Source organism: Calidris pugnax, unplaced genomic scaffold (assembly GCF_001431845.1).
Source record: "Calidris pugnax isolate Ruff unplaced genomic scaffold, ASM143184v1 scaffold58, whole genome shotgun sequence".
In the NCBI taxonomy this organism is placed as follows: domain Eukaryota; kingdom Metazoa; phylum Chordata; class Aves; order Charadriiformes; family Scolopacidae; genus Calidris; species Calidris pugnax.
In genome coordinates this window covers 4,026,454-4,050,939 of record NW_015090868.1, presented here as the reverse complement: position 1 = coordinate 4,050,939, position 24,486 = coordinate 4,026,454, and the positions used below count along the sequence as shown (strand labels likewise).

Genomic DNA, 24,486 nt, shown 5'->3' with positions numbered 1-24,486 from the left:
GTGAGAGACCGGGGCGGGGGGGGGCGTGGGGGCGGGGAGCGAGCCGAGGGCCTTCCTCCCCTCCGTCCCGCCGAGGCCCCGCGGCCTTACCGGCCGCCGTGAGGGCCCGCAGGGGGCGGGGGGTGTTTTGGCGGGCTCGGCCGCTCCTCGGAGCGCTCCTGGGGCCTTGTGCGCCGGCCCGCTCCGGTGTAAGGCGGGCCGGGCGGGCGGGAAGGGGCTCTGCAGCCCGGGGAGGCCGCTGCGGGTCCCCGCCTCCCCGAGTCCGCCTTCCCCGCGCTTTGGTTGTTGCGGGGTGGGCGCGCAGGGAATAACGCCTGTGGGCTCAGGCCTGGCCGGGAGCTGTTGGGCTGGGGCGCCTTGCCCCTCTGCCTGGCTTTGTGCAAGAAGTAAAGTTAATCCTGTCTTAAATTGCTACGGTTTTGCTTTTGGATAGTTCGGAACCCACACAAGCTGAAATTCACCCCGTTTTGGAGGGCTGCTTTTATGAAAACCTGAAGAATCAAGCTTGATCCCGGTGTTTACATCTTTAGTTTTCCTTTGGTTTTCTTTTTTTTTTTTTTTTTTTCAGATAAATGAAGCATGAAAACTTACACTTTCATACTTTCTTTGTCTCTTAGGTTAAAAGAAAAAAAAAAACCAAATAAAGTCCTCTTTATGAAACTGATCCTCAGTCAAGTGTAACTTTTGATGTCTGGTCTCTAAAGCCCCCCACTATGCCAGCAGCTACCGTAGACCATAGCCAAAGAATCTGTGAAGTTTGGGCTTGTAACTTGGATGAAGAGATGAAGAAAATACGGCAGGTTATACGGAAGTATAACTATGTAGCTATGGTAAGTGGGCGCTTGGGCTTTATCTAGCAAATTACTGCAAAAAGCATGATGTCTTCATTTGACGTGAGTAAATTGAAGCTATAAACTTGTTTATCCGTTTTCCTTAGAAGAATAATGGATTCTTAACATTGAATTAAACTGCATGAACGTTAGGATCCTAATCTATTAACCTTTTTAAAAGCTAAATTTACACACAGTACTCTTCAGCTGTGAAACTCTTAGATGCTTGAAATATGTTTTATTAAAAATGAGCAACATAAACGTTTACGGGTGTCTCTTACTGACATTTTAACCCTATTCTTACAGGACACAGAATTCCCAGGAGTAGTTGCAAGGCCTATTGGAGAATTCCGAAGCAACGCAGACTATCAGTACCAGTTACTACGCTGCAACGTAGACTTGCTAAAAATAATTCAACTAGGACTGACATTTATGAACGAGCAAGGCGAATACCCTCCAGGGACTTCAACTTGGCAATTCAATTTTAAATTTAATTTAACGTAAGTGTTAAATGTCTGTGCTTTTGAATGTACGTTTCTGATGCGCTGAAAATGTACTCTAGGTTGTGAAAGCTGTAGCAACTCTTTTTTTTATCTATAAGATTGGAATACCATAGGTGCTTTGTGCAAGGAAAAATTTTGTCAGCTAAACATATGCTTTCTTCCCTTGTTTCAGTGCAGCCCATCTTACAGTTGGCAATTTGATCAAAAAATGCAAAGCAATTTCAATAAAGATTTTAAATGAAGGCATTTGTGCTTAGTGCAAGAGTTAGCTCTGCATTTTCATATTTAGCATTTCGTAGTGCTTTCACCTTAACTTTAGTTTAACTCCTACAAGTTGTTAGAGAAGTCACGTGTAGTTTCTTTGCATATTTTTAAATGGAAAATACCAACGTGAAGAAAAAAATGTAAACTTACCAAAGTGATTTAAAAAGAAGCCTGGCAAATGTTATCAGCGTATTCTAAAGCAAGTGTGCTCTGTCCTCTTTAAAATAACATTGTTCTTGTTAAAAGACTCACAAAAAGTTCTAGATAATATTCTAGGGAAAATATTGTTAACTTTTTAATACTCCAGTAGCTTTTCTTGTGTTTTCAAAGCAACTTACTCTGCTAACTATAGTTTCACTTTCTTTTATAATAGTTTGAAAGGGATTATTGATTCTACAGCACAGCTCCTGTGGAGATTTTTGTTCTGGATTATTTTGTGTGAAGTGTTGGTTAAAAAGCAAGCTGTTTTTTTTGCTAACTATTGGAATAGCACTGTGAACTTTATTTCACAGTGTGATTTTTATCAGTGACAAACCTTTAAGTGTAAACCTAACTTTTCCAGTGGGATGAGATGCTTCTGTGGAGTTCTAATTATATCTTTAGCAGGTGGTTGACGAGATTACTAGGATCTTGAATTTTTTGCCTGAAATAAACATAATTGGTCTGATAGGTTTTCACACATCCTGATTTGAGTATCAGTGCAAACGCTTCTCAAATTGCAATGTGTTGAAGGCCTGGGGATTTCTGGCAGTTGTGGTACAAGCTGATCACTGGGCAGCTCGATAGACCTGAGTTAAAACTGCAGCCTACACGGGAGGTTTAGAGAACAGACCTTTCTTTCTGCAGATAAAAAGACCTGTTTTTAAAGTACTCAGGGTTCTTACAAAGAAAAAAATCTGCTGGCTCTTTATCTGCTTTTCTAAACAAGCAGTGCTGTGGCTTGTCACAAATCAGTTTGCTCTGAGGAGCTGAGGTCTTTTTAGTTTTGTTTGAAGCACGTCTTGAAAGAAATGGAAGTGCAGATATGGTATTTCTGTATCTCTAAACTTACTTGGCTATAGAAATGCTGGATGGAAGTTATCCATTGCCTTAGTAGAACAATATACTAATCCTGCTAAGTATGGGAGAAAGAAGAATGAATGGATGGATAACTCCCAAACTGTGATCTGGGGAGAAGAGCCTCTGTTGTTTTATTTATTTTCTGAGCTTTGTCAGCCAAGCAACTGAAAACAAAAGTAGTTTTCCATCCACTTGTGCCAGATGCAGCATAGATAAGGCAGCTTGGTGAGGCAAGGTGTGGGGAGTCACCTAACTAACTTGTTACTGGTTCACTGGGAGGGATTTTATACAGAAAGGTAAGTGAGCTAAGCGCTGCATGGAACTCAAATATTACTTGTTTTTACATGGATGGAGAAATTAGTTATTTCTGTCTGTTTCCTTTTGGGAAGTGGCACTGTGCCAAGTCTAACGCTCCTGAAGGAAAACAGCTGTTGGCTGTTCCTGGAGGGTAATTTTTTTTTGTGTGTGGTTCCAGCCAGGTCTTGTTATAATGTGCTTTTAAAGAGCATAAATATTTCTCTAAACTAACTATCCACCTGATTAGCGAAGAGCAACAAACCAGAATTAAAACTTCTTTTTGTAAAACAGGCTTGTTCGTTTTGGATGGGTTCTTTAATGTGTTACAGAGATGGACAGGTGTTGGAAAGCAGATGCCTTAAAGCTGGAGAACTAAGGAGCAGCTGTGTGGGAGGGAGGAAAAAAAAGATATAACACATCTTGAGAATGTATCTCCGTGTTCTGATGAATGATGACTTGCTATTAGGAATAAGGAATATAAGTCTATGACTGAATCCAGTAGTCAAGTTTGATATATTGGTTGTCTTGTCTGTTTTATTTTTTGTGTTTTGGTTGTTTTTTTTAATTAAAATTCAAAACTATACACTGAAGAGACTGTAGAATAGTATGTAGTGGACAGTAATATGAACATCATCTCCTAAGTAGAGCTGTGTTGGCTTTTTTTCCCAGTTAACTGTTCTGTATCTTTGTTATGATGATGTAGATTAAACTTTAGGAAAAAACCCACATCCATTTCATCACAAAATCCCTAAGACTTTAGAAAAATGTTAGTGCTAAAGGGAATAAATAAAGGGATAAGAGGTGATCAAACAAGGCATAGAGGAATTTTTTTCCATCCTGTTACATTTAAGGTCCAAAATATGGCCGTTGAAGTTGGTTGTTTTGAAAGACAACGTTAGACTACCTGAATTTTAAGTATTGACTACATGGAGCAAGTATTCAATTTCCAGTTGTAGTGAGAATGAAGTTTTGATGAGCATGTGTCTAAACATTTACTTAAGCTTAAACCACAAGGGATGTGTGGGAAATGATACCCACAGAACAAGTACAGCACTGGGATCTGGAGAGTGCTGTTCCTCGTTCTGTAATGGAGCGTGTTAGTGCTTCAGCTGTTGTATTTAATTTGTCACAGTTCAGGTAATGGATCTTATTTGGTAAAATACCTGTGTTCTCACATTCACTTCCCTCTGTAGATTTGCAAAAGGGGAGTTCTAGATAACTCTAGGAGCAGGAACTAGTTTTCTTTATGAAAGAGGTGAGAATGGAGACGCAAGGAATAGTGAAATGCCAGTGGAGGTTAACAAAAGCTATGAAAAATGATTGGTTTTCTAATGAACCTGGAACAAAGACGAGTTGCCCCTGCTCTATGCTAGTGAAGTCGGTGGAATGAATAACACAACAGAAATGTTACCAGGTTTATAATCACTGAGGTTTTGTGGACTTTGAAAATTTACTTTTCCTCTCTCTGTTTTTAGAGAAGATATGTATGCCCAGGACTCTATTGAACTGTTGACAACATCTGGTATCCAGTTCAAAAAGCACGAGGAAGAAGGAATCGAGACACAGTACTTTGCAGAACTGCTGATGACATCAGGAGTTGTGCTGTGTGAAGGAGTCAAGTGGCTTTCCTTTCACAGGTAAATTCTGCCCCTTAAGCATTTGAGTTTTCAGTATAAATTACTGACTTGTAGAGCCCAGATTTAACATCTGGTGTGTTGGCTGGTATACATCTGGTGGTGTATATAGCACATTTTTCAGTTGGTAAGATGTAGAAAACTTTCTGCTTTAATACCTAGAGCACCATTCCCTGTTAGAAGAATAGAGCGTACAGAATGGTACTGGTGTTTTATATTTTGTGTTTATGCTGTAATCAGAAAATGCTAAACCAGAAAAACATGAAACTCCAAAGCCAGCAGGTGGCATTGTATCTTTTAATATCGCACATGCAAGTAGCGTTAGGAACAGTGATAAAACCAAACTATTCCTAAGCATTTCTTGAGCAAATATTGTTTCTTGTGGGAGAGACTGCAGAATTAGCAGCAAAGAGTTTTATAAAGCACTTCTAAATTTGTTTTAAATCTTCGAGTAATCTGGGCAGCTGAAAATTACTCAGCTTGTGAGGAGAGCCCTGATAAGCCTTAATTCTAGCTGCAGAAATGAATGTATTTTACTATTACTCCATCACAGGAGCTCATCTTCTGAGTAGAAATAGAAATGCAAATGCTAAATCTCTATGAATCTGTCAAGATACAAAAGATCTTCGGGTGTTAGTAAGATGTAGCTGTCACTGTATAGTCAACTACGTGCCAGAGATAATTTGCACTTTTTGTGAGCAACAGTGGCTTTAAAGGCTTATTGCTGCGTAATACCCTCCAGTTGACATTTTAAATGCTGGCTGCTAAAGCAAGTGAACAAAAGTAGAGCAAATGTTTGAGCTGAGACTAGTAGTTTCCTTACAGCCTTATTCTTATCACGCGTGCTATGTTGGTGGGTGGTAATATGTAGCTGATGAAACTAGAAAAAAAACCAAAACAAACCGAGTTCTTTATCCTTTAGCATTAAATCTTGGAGGGGAGGTTGGAGGAGAGAGAGTCACATGGAATTAGAGAAGTATTTATGATGTTAACCAACTGAAAAATAAGGATTGCTTCAGCCAGGAACATAAAACAGTAGTAGAAAGGCCTGCAGCAGGATTTTGACTTGCTTTGTAGAGAGTGAGAGTTAGACTGACTTTCCAAAAGGAGGTGGGGGGGGAGGAGGGGGGGAGGCAGCTGGCAATGACAACAAAAATAAAAAGGAGGATCCTCTTTGAGTATGTTTGTCACCTAATCTGCCTGCGTCTTCCACTCGCAGCTGTCTTGACTCACAGTATGACTCCAGAATAATCTTACTGGGGTAACACCTTGAGGAAAAATACTGGAACAAGAGTGCCATGAACAGTGTCAAAATATCTACAAAGGCTGAAATAGGGAATTAAGTTTATTACAGCTTCTTAAACCCATTATTATGGGCTGTTAAATGGATATCTGTGATTTACACTTGACTGCAGTCAAATAGCTCGGATGGTTCAGGAGAAGGGAACCATCTCACCACGTAGCAGCAGCTGCAAAACAGTGTTTTTCCAGTATCACTGAATAAGTTTAAGAGCCCGGTGTAAGCTGTCCTAGCAAAAGCATACCATTTGTACACTAGAGAGGCTTTTGAAAGCCTAATTGCATAGATTGTGTGATCTCTGACTAATACACTGGTCAAAGTGTAGTGCAAACTGTGCAGTGATGCCATTTTTACTAGTGTGGCTTATGAAGGGTGTTTGGAATGGCTTCATTAAAGTCCAGGTTTCATTTGTGCTAAAACAAGTTTCTGTTGTGGGCTTCATTGAAAACATCTTTAGAAGTCCTCTTAGGGCAGCTATTCCAGCAAATGTTTGTCAAACACTGATGATCCACAACTCTGCTTGAAGTCAGAGAGTGTTTAAAGGCCTTTGTGGTTGACAGAGCACATTGATACTGTCTTGAGTACAAACCAGGGGGTTAAGTTCAGGGGAAGCTAAGATTGCACGAAGCTATAAATGAGCGTGGGTCACATAAAATGTGTCCCAAAGAATAGTAAACAGCTGTTTCTAAATATATCTTCAGATGATTGTGGTTGTGTTCTACCAGTGGAAACTTAAACAGCGGGGACAGCTGAGTTGAAAACTTGTTTCTTGTGGGCTCTCCATGCAGTAGTTCTTTGAATACCGAAAAAGCCATGCTTGGGGGTTGCTGACTGTGCTGCTAGTGCTTCTGTTTCCTTAAAATGCTTTAATTGCTACTAACCCTCAAAATTGATGAGTCTCTTAGGAAGTGGGCAGAGGGGAAATTACTCCTTTCCCAGAGTGTGAGGTTATGTTTTGGTTTTGTTTCTTTACCCGGCCTTTGGTTTCCTTGAACTCTTACGGAGTTTATTTCTAAGCTTTTGACTTCTCAAATAGTTTTCTTTGTGTGCTTTTTACCTCTCGCGTTTGCTGCCTTGGCACCCGGACCTGTTGGCAAATCTAGGTGGACCTGCAGTTCTGCAGTGTCACCGCTTCTCGTATATCACAACTTTAGCCACTCCATCAAATTCTTTTGTGTGTGTTAAAATGTATTTGAGTTGATGAGAGAGGAGGGGGGTGAAGCCCAGGATTTCTGATTCTTGTCACAGCTGAAGGAGCTGTGAGTGCTTGGCAGCTTAACAAGTTATAAAGCAGAACAGCTGAAACGCTGTTTTTTGTGGCTGTTTGACTGATCTGCTGAAGCTTTGAGTGTCCACCTGTGTGCAGCCTCCTCAGCCTACCTTTGGAGGCTCTGTGCAAACATGCCTCTCAACCCAGATGTTTGGGGGAAGCTGGAAAGTTCCAAGCTATTGTATTTCAATAATCATTTGTGCCTAACTGATTTTAGTTAAATTTAATCTGTTGGCTCGTTTCTGTTGGCCAGTTATAAAATGAAGAGAAGCTTTCTCAGCTCTGGCAGGTTTTGATTTATTTCAGAGTCTGTTGGTGCTGGAGTAGAATGAATTGTTAATTGGCTATCTGGATAATAAGGGAAAGAAATACAGGCCTGTTTGATCTTTACCGTGGTCTTGTTATCTACAGCTGTCTGTTCAGTGAGGGGAAAAAAAAAAAGTGGGGGGAGGAAAGTGGTTGTAAGGGTGCTTCTGTTGCTGTGTAGCTCCAGGGATGGTGAAAGCTTTTTAAGGACAGGAAGCTGATGTGCTTCAGGTTATAAACCAACCACTAATTGCCTGTTAGAGGATTAGAAGAAAACTTCTTTAATGAGCACGTAATTACATAATTGCTCACTGTGGATTTTCTTACCCTTCTGTTAGCGTTCAGCAGTGGCCACTCAAAAATTTTTGAGCTAGATGTGTCTTAGTCTGGAATGGGGGTGACAGTTCTCATCTCTCTCTAAGCTTGGATGCATGGGGCATATTAGCCCCAAAAAGAATACTCAAAAGATGATGGAAATGCTTTGATATACTGCATTGTGATCAGTAAAGTGTGGCTGGTGATGATTGTTAAGAGCACAAATGGGACTAAGTGTAAGCAGCTGGAACTTAAGAAATGTGAGACATCACCTGGTTGAGCTGATCAAAACTGACCCAAGAACTGGTATCTGACTGAATGCTGTCTTGCCATGGAAGGGTAATTGTGCCTGTTGAATCCCTTTTTCTGTGGGAGGATCCTAGAATGAAAGAATCTGCTACAATCTCCAGGGGGAAAATAACACGTGTGTATATATATATATGATTCTTCATCAAAATTGCAGATTTACGATAGCCTGCTTCCTCTCAGTACAAATAGTAAATGAATCTTGACTTTTCTTATAGTACTTCCTTCTTAATAGAAACTGGAAGCGTTTGAGAGCATTTGTTTTAGTAATTCAGTCATGTACATAATTATGTCTTTTTTTAAGAGGAGGGCAGTCAAAGTTTGTTTTTTGTTTTGGTTTTTTTTTTTAAGAGGAGGGGAGTCAAAGTTTGTTTTTTGTTTTGTTTTTTTTTTTTAAGAGGAGCACAAATAGTGTGTTTTTTCTCTTCAGAAATTTTAATACGGATGTTGCATGACAGATGTCAGGAATTGAGTGAGTTAGTAAGCTCTCTAACCTCAGAGGAATAAATCCCCATAATCCTGAACAGTCTTTTTTTGCATCTTTCTGGATGGCTTTCTCTGCCAGTGTGACTTTTTAATTTCCTCTTTCTGTAGAGGGCTTTATGCTGATACAGGCTTCCCCGCCACTTTTTTTTTTACCTCCTCATAGTTGATCTAATAAAATTAAGCTTCTAAGCTATTGTTTTTTCCAAGTATAGTGCAGGTTTTTACTTTGTAAGACTCAGCTGAAATCCTTCTTTATCTTTGGCTCCTTTGCTCCCTGGCCAGTGGCTGCTGCTGTGGAGATGGGAGTGCTGCCAGCGCAGCTTCAAAGCTCCAGATGCAGCGCGGGATTCATTCAACACGAAATTCCTGTTTAGAGAGAGCACTGGAAAACCCCCATGGGAGAGCTGCAATATTCCCTACATCTTGTATTAATGGAATTTTAGCAAACAATCCGCTCACTCCCAGTTATGTTCAACGTTTTCTGGCCCCTGACTAGAAATTAATAAGATAAAGATGTTGTAGAGAATCCCATCCTATACAAAAGGTACAAAAAGCAATCCTCTTTACATGGGGTGTTCAAGCTAAAGCCTTGAGCCTGCATTAGAAGTCGCCAGTCTTTGTGGGTGCTAAATATCCACAGGATCAGTAGCACAGTGCTCCTAACTCATTTGTCTTCTGTAGTGCTCATCTCACAGTTAAAGATCTCAGTTAAGATTGACAAAGTCACAAAATTCTTGGTTTTGGATGTGGTCCTCATGTAACCAAGAACGAACACAAAGTCCTAAACTGAGAGTTTGGAGTCTGTGGTGGCCACCCCTTCCGCTTGAATTGTCTCTCAGCTATAGGCTGAGGTTCCGTAAGCAGCGAAACCGATGCAGCCTTCAATAGAGGCAGACTTGCTGTGTGTTTCCATCATCTTTGTTAGTACAGAGATTTTTAAAATTGCATGTCAATAAAATCTAGGAACTGATTTGGTTTGATGGAAACCTAATAACCAGATACTGCATTGGTCCCCCATTTAGTTTGGTGTATGTGTGCATGAGCAATCCTGTGAGTACAAGGGATCAGAACGGATCAGATTCATCATCAGATCATGAATAATCTGACTTGTAATCTCTGCCTTTGTCGTTCGATTAGAGCCCAGCCTGCCTGACACCAGCACAGATTTTCCAAGGGAAAAGGATAACAAGTCATTGCTGCTTTTTGTTGTGCTGTTCGGTCCTCCTCAATACCTGACATCTGCCTTCCCTATGACTTAAACTCTCTGTTGCCTCTCATTACCCTTTTACCAAGTACGATTTCCCTTTTACTTCCACACCTCATTCCTATGTCCTTTTCTTCAGCCAAGCTACTGAGAAGAAAGTTTTCCCAAACTCTTTTCTCCCATACACACACTATATAAAATACCTCAGCTTCCTCTCCCAATCCTCACTGCTCAGTTATCTTGCTGCCTCCTGCTGACTGATATGTGGACACAAAAAATTTTCCAGCTTACTCTTTCCTTGCCTCCAAAAGGAGTAATAGCCTACAAAATATTAAATGTTTCAGTGGTCTGTGTGCAGATTTAATTGAGAAAGTTGAAAGAAAATCTGCTCTTTTTCTATGCTGAGGGTGAAACTTGCCTCCAGCCATAAACACATGTTGGCTCTGGAAACTCAGGAATCCTCTGGATTTCAAGAACTATAGGGTGAAACTTGCCTCCAGCCATAAACACGTTGGCTCTGGAAACTCAGGGATCCTCTGGATTTCAAGAACTGTAGAAGTGTCTCTGTCTTGTTTGGTTTGTAGTGAGAAACTCCAGTCTGTGTGGAAGGAACCAGCTCAGAGTCTTTCTGGTTTAAGTTCTTGTTATCAGACGGAGCCCCAGCAGCACTGTCTTGGTTCAGGATTTGGAGAAGCTCCTCTGGGCAGGTCTTTTCTGTTTCTTCACTTGGCCTCATTGCGACTAAATTAAAATGGTTTTTCTGAAAGCTGCAATGGGGCCATTTACACTGAAGCTTAGTCTTTTGTGAGAGTCAGTTTCAATTGTACTGAAATTACGGAAAATGTCCTGTTGATGTGTAATAAAGTCTTGATGTTGGAAGTGAGGAGGCTTCTAAGTTATTTGCTTATGTTGGTTTTTGTTATTAATTTGCAGCGGATATGACTTTGGCTATCTAATCAAAATCCTGACAAATTCTAATTTACCTGAAGAAGAGCTGGACTTCTTTGAGATACTGCGGTTGTTTTTCCCTGTCATCTACGATGTAAAATATCTCATGAAGAGCTGCAAAAATCTGAAGGTAGGTAATCTGTTACTGGCTCAGAACAGATTTTGGGTTTGGAGAGAGAGTACTTTCTCCTAAAGAAAAAAAAATACTTTCTGTATTTTTATTTTCTCGTTCTACTTTGATAATACCCATAAAACAGCCTTGTTGTCTCACACTTTAGATAGTTAATGTTAAAGGCTATTAATAGAGGCAGGCAGGAGCCCACACCAATTTTTAAAAAATTTTTTTTTTTAACTGTTTACCAGTTAAAAATAGCTTGTCAATACTGTATTTATAGTGCTGACAGCTGATAAACTCATGTTTGGAATTGAGCCTTCGCTGCTTGAGCCCTAAGAATTGATGGGTTTCGTATACTCTTTATTTCCTCGTTGCGCAGTCCACTAACGGACTGCGGGCGCCTTGGCAAAGGCAATGGCACCGATGATGCTGTGGAAGCCTCTTGGGAAGAGGAACGGAGTGAAGGATGTGTCAGATGGCCCCGTAAGGAAAGATAAACAGCAGCACATGTGCAGGGACAACATGTGACTCCTAGGAAAAAAAATAAAATGCAGTACTAGAAACTAATCTCAGGCCAGCGGGGTTACTGGTTGGCTCACTCTGTCAGCCATCAAATGCGGATGCTTTATTGGACTGGAGAAGGAATGGAAACTGGAACTAAGTATGTGAAGGGGAAGACGGCAAGTGAAAGAAAGACGCTACAGGGATTGTAAGAGCTTTACTTGCCAAAGAGCTGTAAGAGTCTGGACCTGCTGCTGGAATGAGGTGCGTCGCTCATCTGAGGCAATTAATGACTCGCTGCTTTTATGGAAGGTGACTCCTTTCTCTGGGCTTTCTTAATGAGAACCTGCAGGAAAAAGAGAACGCTGACTGTAACACAACCAAATCCTGGCAAAGGAATGGCTCGTCGCTTCGTCGCGCTCAACTAGTGATCTGTGGGGGGTTATAGTCCTTTTGTTTCTTTCTGAGATAAACTAATAGAGCGTGTCACTTCTAAGTACTAGCTTATTTTTGTGGGAAGTAAGGTCTCTAAATCCTTTTGTTAATCAAATTAATGTTGAAAATGGAGACCTCCCTTCCAGCTAGTGCAAAAAATCTACCTACCTACCTGTGTGGTATAATCAACCGAGAAAATAGCTGAGTATTAGACATCGGATTAGAGTTTTCCTCCACAGAGGCCAGAAATAAAAATAAAATGTTCGGAAACTTCAGGAGTCTTAAAGGAGGGGTGAGGGGGAACCTCAAACAAATTTAACACCTCACACTCTCTCTCTCTCTCTCTCCTGGTGGAGCAAAGTAAAGCATCTGGTGTCTTAGTGGTGACGACACACTTAGCAATAACAGACTGTATAAGCCAGCTTTAGTGATGTAGGAAAGGTGACAGATTGAAGTTCTGTGTCACCATCCCAGAGGTGACTGACATTCCAGTGGGCTTAGGGAGGAGGGGGTTATATTTCCTGTCATTTTGTTAAGACGTAGTTTTGTGTAACCTGCATTGTTTAGAGAGAGTAATCTTTTTTTTTTTTTAAGACAAAACCTCCACAGGTCTTATTTACGAAACCATTAAGAACAAGGGTGGTTTATGTTTTTTGCAGAGCTGTAGGTCAGCTTTCCTGCAGTAAGTTGTCCCTGTCACCCAAGCTGTGGGGTGGTGGTGACCGAAGGGAAGGGATGTGGAATTCCCTGCCCCTCCAGATTTACCAGTGATGAAGTGCAGGTGGACTTGTACTGTACTGAGAGCAGCTGCCTCAAACAAGTTGCTAAATATTCAGTGTTATGACTCGACAAATGCATCCACGGTCACCTAATGTCTGTCACTTCCAGTCCTCATTAAATAGCAGTGAATTGCTGTGCAGTTGTCCTTTATTGCCTTGTCTGAGTTATTTTTCATATGAAAGTCACTAAATTGCTGTAGGGTCCCCTACTCACTACCCCATGCACTTAGAAAAGAATTTTGGGGAATTAAGAAGAGAAATACGCTTGAGGATCAGGGAGCTGTTTTATGCTCTTCTTGTGGAATTAAAGTGGTTTGTGAATTTACAGTATGTTACTTTAACTCAGATGGACATGAGGACACTTCACCGGCACACAGATTGGGAGTTAACTTGAGGTATTAACCTAGTAGTGGTTAAACTCTTGGCTGTTTTCTAAAAATCTTTCTGTGTAAATGGCAGACCTTTTGATAGTAACAGCCACTCTCAGTGATGTGGATTTACAGACCTGATTGGAAACTTGCTTTTAATATGGAGGATTGTACAGAACAATGAGCTCTGGTACCAGTGCTGTGAAACTTACAGAGTTTGAACTGGGTTTGCAGTTGACTGTGGCCAATTATGTAAATCATTCTGTGACCTCTTCCTCTAAAGAACAATCCTCTGAAAATTGAAAAGAATTCCTCCTCCTCCTCCAAGAGTTAAATGTTCTTATCTGGGGTACAAAAGTCTTACCTGAAAGAGAATCTCAGTAGACTATTAATTTTCAGAGGCAACCAGGTTTTGTTCTGCAATTATTGCATAGACCAAGAAGTTCCACACCAAAATGGTGTGTGATGTATTTACAAATAGATATATACCATTAAAAACACTGTTTTCAAAGCAGTCTTCTGTAGGCTGCTCTTACTGTAAATTTTGAATTACAAAGTCTACATTCCAGAGCTTGCAGCTGCTGTGTAAATATTACTTATTTTTATTCTTGAGTGTTTTTTCTGCACAGTTGTTTGAAGCTGGAGTAGACAGTCCTACAGCTGGCAAAACCTGACAATGAGGCCCTGCTAATTTGCAGTTTGAGGGAGTAGAGGGTTTAGGAGCAGAAAATTGTGCCTTGAAAGTGCATGGGCTTAACTGCTGTTGTTAATGAACAGCTCGTTATTGGAGTTAGAAAGTGGAGAACATACTTGTGTCTGAGATGCACTATTTCCCCTGCACACCCACCCTCAGCATAGTTTTGTGAGTGTAAAATAAAGAACTGAGCGTCTTTGTAGTGTCTAAATGTGGTATCCAAGCACGTAAAGAAAACAAGCTTCCTTCAGTGCTTATCTGTACAGTGTATGGATGTATCTTAAACTTCTGTAAACTCTATTCCTGCTGCTCAAGCAGAATAAAATTAGCCATACCACTGCTAGGGATCGGTGTTGATTTGTAGGTGCTACTGGGAATGTGATTACTGAAGCTTCCAGCTTTTTAAACAGAACAAAAAACCCAGACCCAAGCCATAAGACTCGCAGGAATTTTCATAATACTTGGCCTGACTTTCAGGTCAGACTTTATTTTTACTGCCACATGAGTTTTGACTTTGATTGTTTAGCTTTTTGCCTCTTATTGCTTCCCTTCCTGTACTTTAAGTGGCTTAAAAGTGTGAGGGAAGTGAACTTGGATACTTGGCAGTCTTTTTAAAATGCATTCATTGCCTCTCTGCAACATTCTTGCCTTGCAAAGCTTATGGCAGCACAAGAGATTTTGTCTTTTTTTATTTATCTTTCTAGATGTTTAAGCATCTGCATTAGTCTATTTACAGTAGCTTTATGGCTTAGTGATTATAAAAAAAGAGTTTAGGTACAAAATTATATAGCTTACAGCATTAGAAGATTGTGGTTACAGGATAATACATCTTTCCTTCACCTGATCTGTTACCTATGTAAAACCAAACCCACTTCTGACGGGTTTGCTTCCACGTGTGGTTATTACCATTCTGGGGGGCACTGAAAAGAGGTTTATTTAGTCACTCTGCTAGTTGGGAAGAAAATTTGAGATGTTTTACCTTGAAGAGCAGACAGATTTTCAGGTTTGGAGCGATGCCTACAGCTTCGCAGTCTGTCCTTTTCAACCTTGAATCAACATTCAAAGCAGACAGTGTTTTAAATTGTCCCCTTTTTGCATGTATGTGAGATGTTTATATACTTCAAGAAGTAGGTTTCATTACATATATGACCATTACATATACATCTCTAACAGAAAAGCTGGCTACACCACTGGATTTTAGTATTAAAAAGCTAGTTGAAAAAGGATGGATTTTTTTTTTGGCATTTTTTTCCCCTGTTTTCTTACAGCAGGTAATGAAACAACTTTAAAGAGAGGTAGAATGTGTTGTAGAGACAGAATGGGCACTTCCTTCTTTTTTTGACTTTACCACCTGGTTTCTAAATGGCTGCTGTGTAACATTTTGCTAGACTCTCTATAGTGCTCTAGGTACTTCAGGATACTCTCACTTTTTGTCAAGGAAAGTGGAAAAACCCTCAACTTGATTGTTGAAAGGTAAGTGGAAAGAAAAAGGTCTGTTTCAAAGGAAGCTTGGGTACTTTAACACGTGGAGGCATATGGGCATCTCATTTGTAAGCACTTGAATTCTTGTGTTTGTAGAACAAGGTTTTTACCTTTTAAACTTTGATTCAAATAGGAGGAGGACAGGAACACCTGGTTTTGTTCTTCAGCATCACCAGTCCTTTCCGCATCCTGAAGGAACTTTGTTAAGTAATGACATCTCATTACTGGAGAAGCTGAAACATGAAGGAGTAGTTTTGTTGGTCACAGATACTGCTCATTACTGGAGAAGCTGAAACATGAAGGAGGAGTAGTTTTGTTGGTCACAGATACTGTTTTATTTAATCACTACTGACACAGAAATCTAATATTTAATCAATACTGATGCAGAAATTTAATATTGCTATTGATACTGGATATTTGATTCCCCAGGTGTCTATTTATCCAGTATAATGACTGTTTCAGCTGCTGTGCAGATGTTAAAATATACCCGAGGTTGGATGACTTGTGTAACAGATTTTCCCAAATACAGCTCTTCAATTTTCTGATTTTTTTTCAGCAGTTAACAAAAATGTTTTCTTTTTCAGGGTGGATTACAAGAAGTGGCTGAGCAGTTAGAGCTGGAAAGGATAGGACCACAACATCAGGCGGGATCTGACTCGTTACTCACGGGAATGGCCTTTTTCAAAATGAGAGAAGTAGGTGGATGTGTTGGCTTCATCTCCCTGATAGTAACCTGCTCTGACAGATGGAATTGCTGATTCTGTTTAGTCTGCCCTGTTTTAAGGAGGTCTCTGAATGGCTTTGGGGGTCACTCCTTTCAGACAAAAATAAGACCACCTGTATTTTGCCCAGAGTAAGGGGAGTACTGGTCCCTGTGTGGCTGTTGTGAGTGAGTATTGCTTCCTCTTTCCAGCCTGTGCCTGGCTTTTGGACTTTTTGTGGGATCTTAGGTTTTTTCCTTGCCTGTTCTGCAGGGCACCTTTTTTTTGGGTGGTGGCTGCAGCGAGTGATGAGCTGCTGGAGCCAGACTCCTTTCTGGGTGGCTGTACCCAAGCCAAAATCCTCATGGAGCTTCTGCTCAGTGTAATACGCAGCTGGTGTGTGTGACAGGCCTTTTGGGGGAAAGAGCATCTGGACCAGCCACTTCCAGCTGCACTCACAGGCTGCAGGTCTATTAGATAAGGACTTTCAGGCTGCTGTGGAGAATGGCTGTGTATTTGTTCCTTACCGTTGAGTAAAGCACCGATTAACTCAAGTCCTAAAAGACTCTAATTAATTCAAGGTTTGCAGCAAGGGGAAATTGGGTCTTAGGAAGGATGTTTTACACAGGCAGAGCAAACAGAAGTTGAAGGGGCCTCTTATGGAAGGCATTTGCAGTGGTCAGATGCCAGCAGGGCATCCGAACGTGGCCAGCAATTCAGCATCATTTAATACATCGAAACGGATGGCAATGGCAAACCTCACCATTGTATAAGGTTTAGTAGCGTATGTGGAGGTGTCTGCCTGCTGTAACCCAGGAGAAAATGACCACCAGTTACTGACAAATACTGGTGAGGCACCAGGTGAAAAGTGTGGCCAGTGGTGTTAATCTTTCTCTCAGGAATTTGAAACAAAATCCAAGGCAAAGTGGGGGAAAGAGGAAGCATATGATAACCGTGCCATGATACTGCCTTTCAAGTTAAGAGGAAAAGTTTCAAACCCATGATTGTTTCTCTAATGAGATGCAGCTTGTGTTACATGGCAAATTAACTGCTTGAATTTGTTTATCAAAAGCTTCTATTAGGAGAAGTAGGAATCTTTGAGGATTTTTTTAGTGCAAAGTATTTGCTTAATGAAGCCAACAAAGATGGATTGATTATGATGATTTTTTGTTTATTATTTCAGTATCAGATTCTTTGCAAATACAGCATTTCTGACTATGGGCACAGTAGTCAGCAGAGAGAAGTGTATTTAATGTGCATTTTTAAAGCCTTTCCAGTAGAGTTCATTGTTTAACGATGTATTTCTGAGTGAAAAACTTCATTTTACAATACTTTTAGAGGTACAAAACTAATAAATGTGTTACTAATTGCCATGAAGGAGTTGCAACTTGCTGGGATTATGAGTCCCAACCAAAAAAGTTGCTGAACTTTTTCTTCCTGTCAGAAATACTGATGTTCCAACAGTAGAGCTATTGTTTTGGGCTTTTCCTACCTGTTGGTTTCTTTAAGAACTTCTTGGGCTTTAAAACTTTTAATTGAGGCCTTCAGTTCCTGCAGCACAGAACCTTCCACTCGTGTTTTTGCTTGAAATCTTAAATCTGAAAGGTAGAATATCAGAATATCATGGGGGTAAATCTGAAAGGTAAAATATCAGAATATTCACCTTCCCCTGAAAGGTTGTGTTTGTCATTAAGACTTGTAAGGTGTAAATGTGGTCTTAGTGCAAAATTGACTTCAATGTTGCTGTTCCTTTTCAAACTAAGGCCCCCTCTGTGAGGAGCCAGTTGGAAAGGCATCTTTCTGGGGTTGGAACTAGATGATCTTTGAGGTCCCTTCCAACCCAAACCATTCTATGACTCTCTAAACTCCAGAATGGGGTTTGTGCTCAAAACATTCTCCCCATCCTCAATCCTTCGTATCAGGAAATACCTCCATTTCAAGACATACTATGATTACCCCCCTCACTGAGGAGCAGGTAGAGTGTGGGCAATCATGAGGGGTGCCCAGTGGATGCCTGTTTTGAGGAACTCCACAGGAGTCAGTTGGGGAAACATCTTTGCACTTGCAGAAAAATGAGCGATAACTAGTAATACAAAACTACCAAAACATTGCATTTGGCCACTTCATCAGGAAAGACTGATTGTATTCCCCAACAGATTTATTTTAAAGAATCACATTATAAAAATGTGCTATCATTTTGATAACGTGTTGAGAATAAGTGTGTTATTATGTCAATTATATCATCTTCTGCACCTTGGGATTTGAGATGTTACGCTAAAAAGAAAGTAACGTTTTAAAACCTTTCTGTAGCTCTATTTAAACAGAGCCTTTTCTTTGGCAATAATTCGTCTCTCTCTTTTAACTCTTTAGATGTTCTTTGAAGATCACATTGACGATGCTAAATATTGTGGCCACTTATACGGCCTCGGGTCGGGGTCATCTTACGTACAGAACGGCACAGGAAACGCGTATGAAGAAGAAGCCAACAAACAGTCATGACATGAAATGAAAGGCCACCTTTGCCACCTCCCACGTGCTTGTACATAGGTTTTATCTCTGGTTGAACCCCTTGGACAATAAGGTGGTTTTTCCCTCCTTTCTCAGCACACTTCCTTTTCTGCCTTTCTATGTACTAAATTTGACTGTTCCTATCACAGATTTTGATCTTAAAATATTGATATGTAAAAAATTTTCTGGGTTACATTTTGGCCTTGTAACTAGCCCGTTTGTAAAGAAGCGTGTATAGGATCAGTGTGGCAGAGAGAAGGGGAAAGCTTAAATCATAATCTCTGGTAAACTTACCTGTATCGATCTTCTGGGTTTTTTGTCTCTTTCCCCTCCCTTCTCCAAATTAACTGGCATTGATTGTAATTAATTTCCCCGTTCGTGTCTGTTCCTTCCAGTACGCAGGCGTTTTAGCTATTCAAGATTGTGGACCATCAAATTTGCACTTTAGAGAGCGACTCTGAGTCAGATCCTCTGTTTTATTCAAAGTTTGGTTTGGTTTCTTCTTTTTTTTTTTTGGCCCTCAGCTAGAAAACAATCACCTGCCAAGCTCAGCAGCTTCACGCTGTGTTTCCTTGGCCTCTCCAACCCATAAAACATGACTTATCTACTGTGTTAACCTCCATTTGGTCGAGCAAAACAAACTACTGAAATCATAGTAACTGCTGTTATTTTTTTGGTCGTCTTCAGACCCATCCTGCACTCGCTGACTGCTGGTCGGCTGCTGCTTTAAAACCGCTCTGTGGTGGGGGAAAAGAAGCCTGAAAAACCAGCTTTACACCCTTCAGGAAAAGAACAGCTGTGACTTTAGCGTGGTTTTTTTTGCCATTAAGCTGAGAGTTGAAGGCTATTGGAATAGTAGGAGTTTTCGTCACGGCACACTTCCCTTGATTAACTTCTTAGCTTTTATTCTCGTAACGTACACCTCAGATATTTTTTATGAAGTCATATTTATTATGTGCTTGACTTGATGATTTTTTGAAAGTCAGTTTAGTTGAAGATAAAACCCAAAGATCTGAAAAAAAAAATACTATTTAATTGAATTACTGAATTAGAAGGACAATTACATCGTGCTTTTTTTGTAGTTGCTACAAAGACATGTTACAGATATTTGTTGTAAAACAACAAAATTATAAATAACTTATAGCTAATAAAGTTACCTGAGGAGTGTAATGCTAGTTTATTTTTGAGTAGATCTTCACAATATATTTTAGATATATTGTTTTAAAGGACCCTAAAGGACATTCTTAATTCTGCATAGCATGTGTTACAGAGCAGTGGTGCGGGAAGGATTTTTGGTGTTGAATAGCTAAAAACGAGCCTGGAATGATGGAACATGCAACGTTGTGTGCCTGCGGCTGTGGCTGCATCTTCCACATGGAAATCAATCGTAGACAAATCTCCAAATGTTCGCCAAATTATTCTGTTTTACCTTGTACTTCAACAACAACGACAAAAAAAATCAAACACCTTTTTTTCATTGAGTTACTGATGATGTAACTGGGTGGTCCTTTTTAAACAACAAATAATTTGCATAACAGAGGGTATTTGTTTTTAAAGCTTTTGTAAATAAAGGCCTAAGAAATGTTTTCTTACATAACAGACTGGTGGTTTTGTTGCAAAATTTTTCCTGGAATGTCTTGAGTCAGTTCAGTTCTGTGTCCTGTTTCGTTTAGTTCTCTCCCATGTGCTTAGAAAAGAGTCTAATTCAGGATCTGAGTTGCTGCTTCTGGACTGATGCCGCTTTCAGAGCAGGATTCTGTTCATCTGTTCCCTGTCACCTCCTTCCCACTGACCTGGGTTACAAGAGTGGTGATGACAGTTTACTGCTGGGGAATCTAAATCCCAGTAGTAATTAATGTTAACACCGTTATGCATTAGATGATGGTGACTTGTTCTAACTTTGGTTGTCTTTGGCTTTGATAAGATAGGGACTATGGGAAAACAGGATGGATTCCTACTGTGGTATCAGTGTCTCTGTCTTTTCACAGCAGAACTATGGGCTCATGTGGGAAATTTGCATTCACGTGGCATGAAGAACCCCTGAAGTTTGATGCATTTGCTTTAAAGTTTGGTAGCTTTGCCTAAAGCACACTGACAGAACTCTCCATGGGGGGCTTCTGAAGGGAATGACTCTTCGAAGAACTTTGGGGGTGGTTTTTTGGTTTTTTTTTTTTTAAATATGTAGATCAAAGGAAGTTTTTAGAGGCTAAATGTGTGCCTACAGTCACAGCTGTACTTCAGACTGGGATACGCTTGTGAAGTGCTGAGCATCCCACGTGCCGTGTGCCGTGCTTTGCTTTACGTCCCTGCCAGAGCCTGGACTCCTTTTGGAAGAACCTAAACCCAAAGGTATGTCTTGGTTGTGTCCCAGCTGCTAATGAGCAGGACCAGGCTGTTTGCATAAGCCCTGGCCTAAAATTCTCCTGGATCACTGACTTTTCAAGAAATTCCACTCTCTATTCTTCCTGGAAGAAAAGCTTTTCTCAAAAGCCACTGATCAGCAGGAAACTGAGATTATGCTTTATTCTGTGGGAGATCTCCTGGTCTGGTCCTTGTGATCTGCCTTCCAGCCAGGGACACATCTGTGCATCACTCGGCTTCGGTGGCAAAATTAGATTTAGTTTCCATTAAGGAGCGGTTTAAATGGTGAATTGTAGAGATTATGTAAAAAGACACTTCTTCTTATGTGTAGGACTGTTACTTGTAAACGGCAGAGCCTGAAATCTGAGTGTGTTTCCAAAGTGGACAGCTTTAATTGCTTCTGCAGTAATAAATGGGTGGGCACAGTTCCAGCTGTCCAGACATGCACCTTTCTGTTCAGAGAGGAGAATTCTCTTTCCAGGCCTCTGCTCTTCCCAATCCATTTAAAATCTATTGTTGTTCGAGTAGGTTTGTCAGAAGAAATGTGATATCAAAACCTGTTATATTTGATCTTTCTTTTTTTTTTTATTCACTTGTATTTTTGGCTTCTGGAGTCAGATGAGTCTGTTCCAGGAACATTATGTTCTCTGTCATGTTTTCTTAAATTTTTTCTTAAATTTTTTTAAGCATTTCATCCCTTTGCTCATGGAAAGTAGGCAAGAAGGATTTTCTGAGATGGAAGGAAATAGGTCTGGAACATATTCAGAATATTTGGGACTTTTTTGTTTAGGAATTTGGGGATGATCTGTAACCTCTGATACCAAGAACTTTCTCTCATCATACCTGATATTGGTTACTCCAAACTCAAGAGTGAAATTAAGGGAAGGCAGCAGGAACCCTGCATTGATGAACAAAGAGCTCCTGACTAAACTCAAAGATAGAAAAGAAGCGTACAAAAGGCAGAAGCAGGGACAGGTGATGCTGTCTCAGTGTGCAGGGGCTGGGTTAAGAAAACCAAAGTCTATCCAGAGTTGAATCTGATGATTCAAAGGATAAAGGACGTTTAGCTGTGCATAAATCCAGTAGAGAGTTGTTTCTGCTGGGTTACAAGTTGTGTCTCTGTTAATTGCTTGGTATTGATGGTGTGAATCTCCATGCTGGGGGAGTAACCTTAAACACTATCTTAAGTAACAGGATGTGCTTCAGAACCAAAGTGTGAATCAAGCTGGTCTTTTGAGGTGTCCTTGTCATAGAAACCCACGTGGCGGACAGTAGAATTTTACAGTATTTTCACTGAAGAGTTGCAAGCAAAATTTCCTAGCTTATAAGTACTAGTCCTTAGGAAATCCTGCATTTAATTGTGTTGGCTTGGTGTTCTGGAGGGGTAGTACTTGTTCAGCTCTATAAAACCCTTCCATGTAATCCTTTTTTTGCAGGCACCTAGAAAGCCAGGTGAAGGGCCAAGTCCATCAGCTGCAGAGCGAGTGTGTTAGTGCAGTACTCTCTGACCAGGTTCTTCTAGATATTCCACGTGAGGGGTTAATGCTTTAGCACCCAACTTAGTTGAATATACCTGTTGGTATGTGGGAAATCACAACACGCACAATATAGTGGCTGTACGTACAGCTGAATCGTGACAGAACATCATTCCCTTTACCCATCATCTCTATAGCTTGATTGTTTTGGTTTTTTTCCTCCCTCTTGCCTGAGTACAGCAGAAAAACGAGGGTTCATTTTCCTGTATTATTTTAGCAGCCTGGGGAATGAAATGTGCTCCTTGCTGCCAACTGTGAAGATCTGGTTTCTGCAGAGGCTTCTCTCCCCCTTTTCCTGCCAGCACAGATGAGAGAGGGTTTTTTTCTGCCTCTGCTGAAGTGGGAGAATCACTGTGCCTGAGTGTGCTGTTCCTGGGCTTGTGAGACACTTCCCTCAATTAACTCAATTAACTGTTGGCTCATGCGAGGGAGAGATGGAGGGAGGAGGTGGGAAGCTTTCCCTCCTCTGTGCATTGGGTAGAAACTGGCAACAGCTGAACTTGTTGAGCTGCATTACAGAAAACATGCTATTTTTTTACAGGTTATCACATCAGAGCTGTGGTTGCAGGTGGCAGTATCTTTTATTTACCTTTCATCATACAACAGCGGAGCTTTGCAAGCTCAGTTTTCCATCATTCTTGTCCCTCTGCACGCTCTGGAGTGTATCTGCAGTATCTACAGTAGTGGTTTATATGAAGATTAATTACTAGAGCTTATATTGTCACTAAGCTACTGGATTTTCTCTGTTGTACCTCTATCTCTTTGAACTACTACAGAGTTCAATCTCTGACAGCATAGAGAAAATAACTGGAAATAGGTTCAGGCTGTAACACACAGTTTGTATACGATGTGTATTTTGTCTTTATAACTGGAGCTCCTTCTCAGGTGAACTGAAAATCACTCTGTTTTCAGAATTTAAAAAAAAAAAAAAAAAAGGAGAATGACTTCATAAAGGGATGACTGTCAGGAAGTGTTGGGTCTGTTCCAGTTATGCCAGTCAGTCAAGCCATGAGCAAGCAGAAGGTGTGGGAAAGGGGACATGCTCTTCCAACTGCTGCAGCCAAGCTGCTGGACCCATCTGCTTGAGAAGATTTCAGCGATCTGGGGTGAAGGATGGAAGCGTTGTCCCAAATGCTGAAAAATGATACAGCCAGATTTCAGGATGCCTGAATTACTGTATTTCAGTGATGGGTGCCATAAGGAAAGCTTGGAGAAATGAAGGAATTATCTGTCTTGAATAAACTCTGGGAGGAATACGAAGGGTGCAGATATTGATTGCACATTTCAAATGAAAGACATTTCAATCTGGACTTCTCTGGAAGGGCAGGAGAAGAGCAAGAGAAGAATGGCAATGAAAAATTGAAAAGGGAACAACTGAAGAACTGTGATGAGAAAGTAGGCAAGGATGTCCTCGGGTTACCTCAGGTGCCACTTGCTCAACATTTCACCCCAGAAGGCGGCTGCTTTTCCTGTCCTCTTACCAGGTCGCTGATGAACAAGTGATGGCTGCAAGTGACGTGGGAACAAAGACACCCCACCACCCATGCAGCACGTCCTGGTTTTCACCTTGTTTTGGATGAGAAAGTTTGTATATGATTCGATACAAATATTTATGGAAGGGTTCTAAGTAAAATATGGAAAACGCTTGGAGCATATCCTGCAGGTTACATCTGAACTGGAGCAGGCGAAGGCTGCTTTCATCTTTAGGTAACTGCTCCTGCATTTTTAGGGTTCCCCGAGTAGACAATCTCATTTCTTTCTGCCCCAGAGGTGGCTCCAAGGCTTCCCGAGGGGAGATTATTAGCAAAGAGAAGAAAGTCAGGCAGATCAGAAGAATCTGGCAGGGGAGGGACTGGAGCCCTCATGAGGTAAAGCTGCTCCGGGTGACAACCCGGATAAGTAATGTACCTCCCTTCCTGCACTTCCTCAGTTCTATGAAGTAAGAACCCCCTCTTTTTTGGGACACAATTCCACCTCTTTGACCTTCCACAGTATCCAAAGCAGCGCAGCTGGGTCTGCTCTGCCACCATGAAGATGTGGAGTGTTTTACCCAAAGACCAAAAAGGATTCGGTTCCCTCTTAAACCCGTTTCATAGTGCCAGGGGTTTGAGAGGTGCTAGGGATCTAGTAATTAAACTAGGGAGGGAAAACTCACCTCAAGAAGTCAAAGGTTGCTCGTGAAGCAATTAACTATGTTGTTAATGAAGGTGCAGTAGAGATGATGTTCTGCTGTTTGGGGACTGTCAGTAAAACCGAAGGCAGTGTGTCAATGACGGCTGCATACA

The 24,486-nt window shown here is 40.9% G+C and overlaps 1 protein-coding gene across 1 annotated transcript; it reads left to right on the top strand.

Annotated features, from left to right (window-relative positions):
* The first annotated feature begins 617 nt into the window (after window positions 1-617).
* CNOT7 (CCR4-NOT transcription complex subunit 7) lies at window positions 618-19,906 on the top strand. The gene is made up of 6 exons (XM_014945626.1): window positions 618-830; window positions 1,137-1,330; window positions 4,429-4,590; window positions 10,708-10,852; window positions 15,681-15,791; window positions 18,168-19,906. The coding sequence occupies exons 1-6, from the start codon at window positions 714-716 to the stop codon at window positions 18,294-18,296; spliced, it is 858 nt and encodes a 285-aa protein (XP_014801112.1). The 5' UTR covers window positions 618-713; the 3' UTR covers window positions 18,297-19,906.
* Window positions 19,907-24,486: the final 4,580 nt, after the last annotated feature.

Coding starts and splice junctions, on each gene's coding strand:
- CNOT7 (XM_014945626.1), top strand. CDS start 714: ATGCCAGCAGCTACCGTAGACCATAGCCAAAGAATCTGTGAAGTTTGG. Junction 4,591..10,707: donor AAGTGGCTTTCCTTTCACAG/GTAAATTCTGCC, acceptor ATTAATTTGCAG/CGGATATGACTTTGGCTATC. Junction 10,853..15,680: donor AGAGCTGCAAAAATCTGAAG/GTAGGTAATCTG, acceptor TTTCTTTTTCAG/GGTGGATTACAAGAAGTGGC.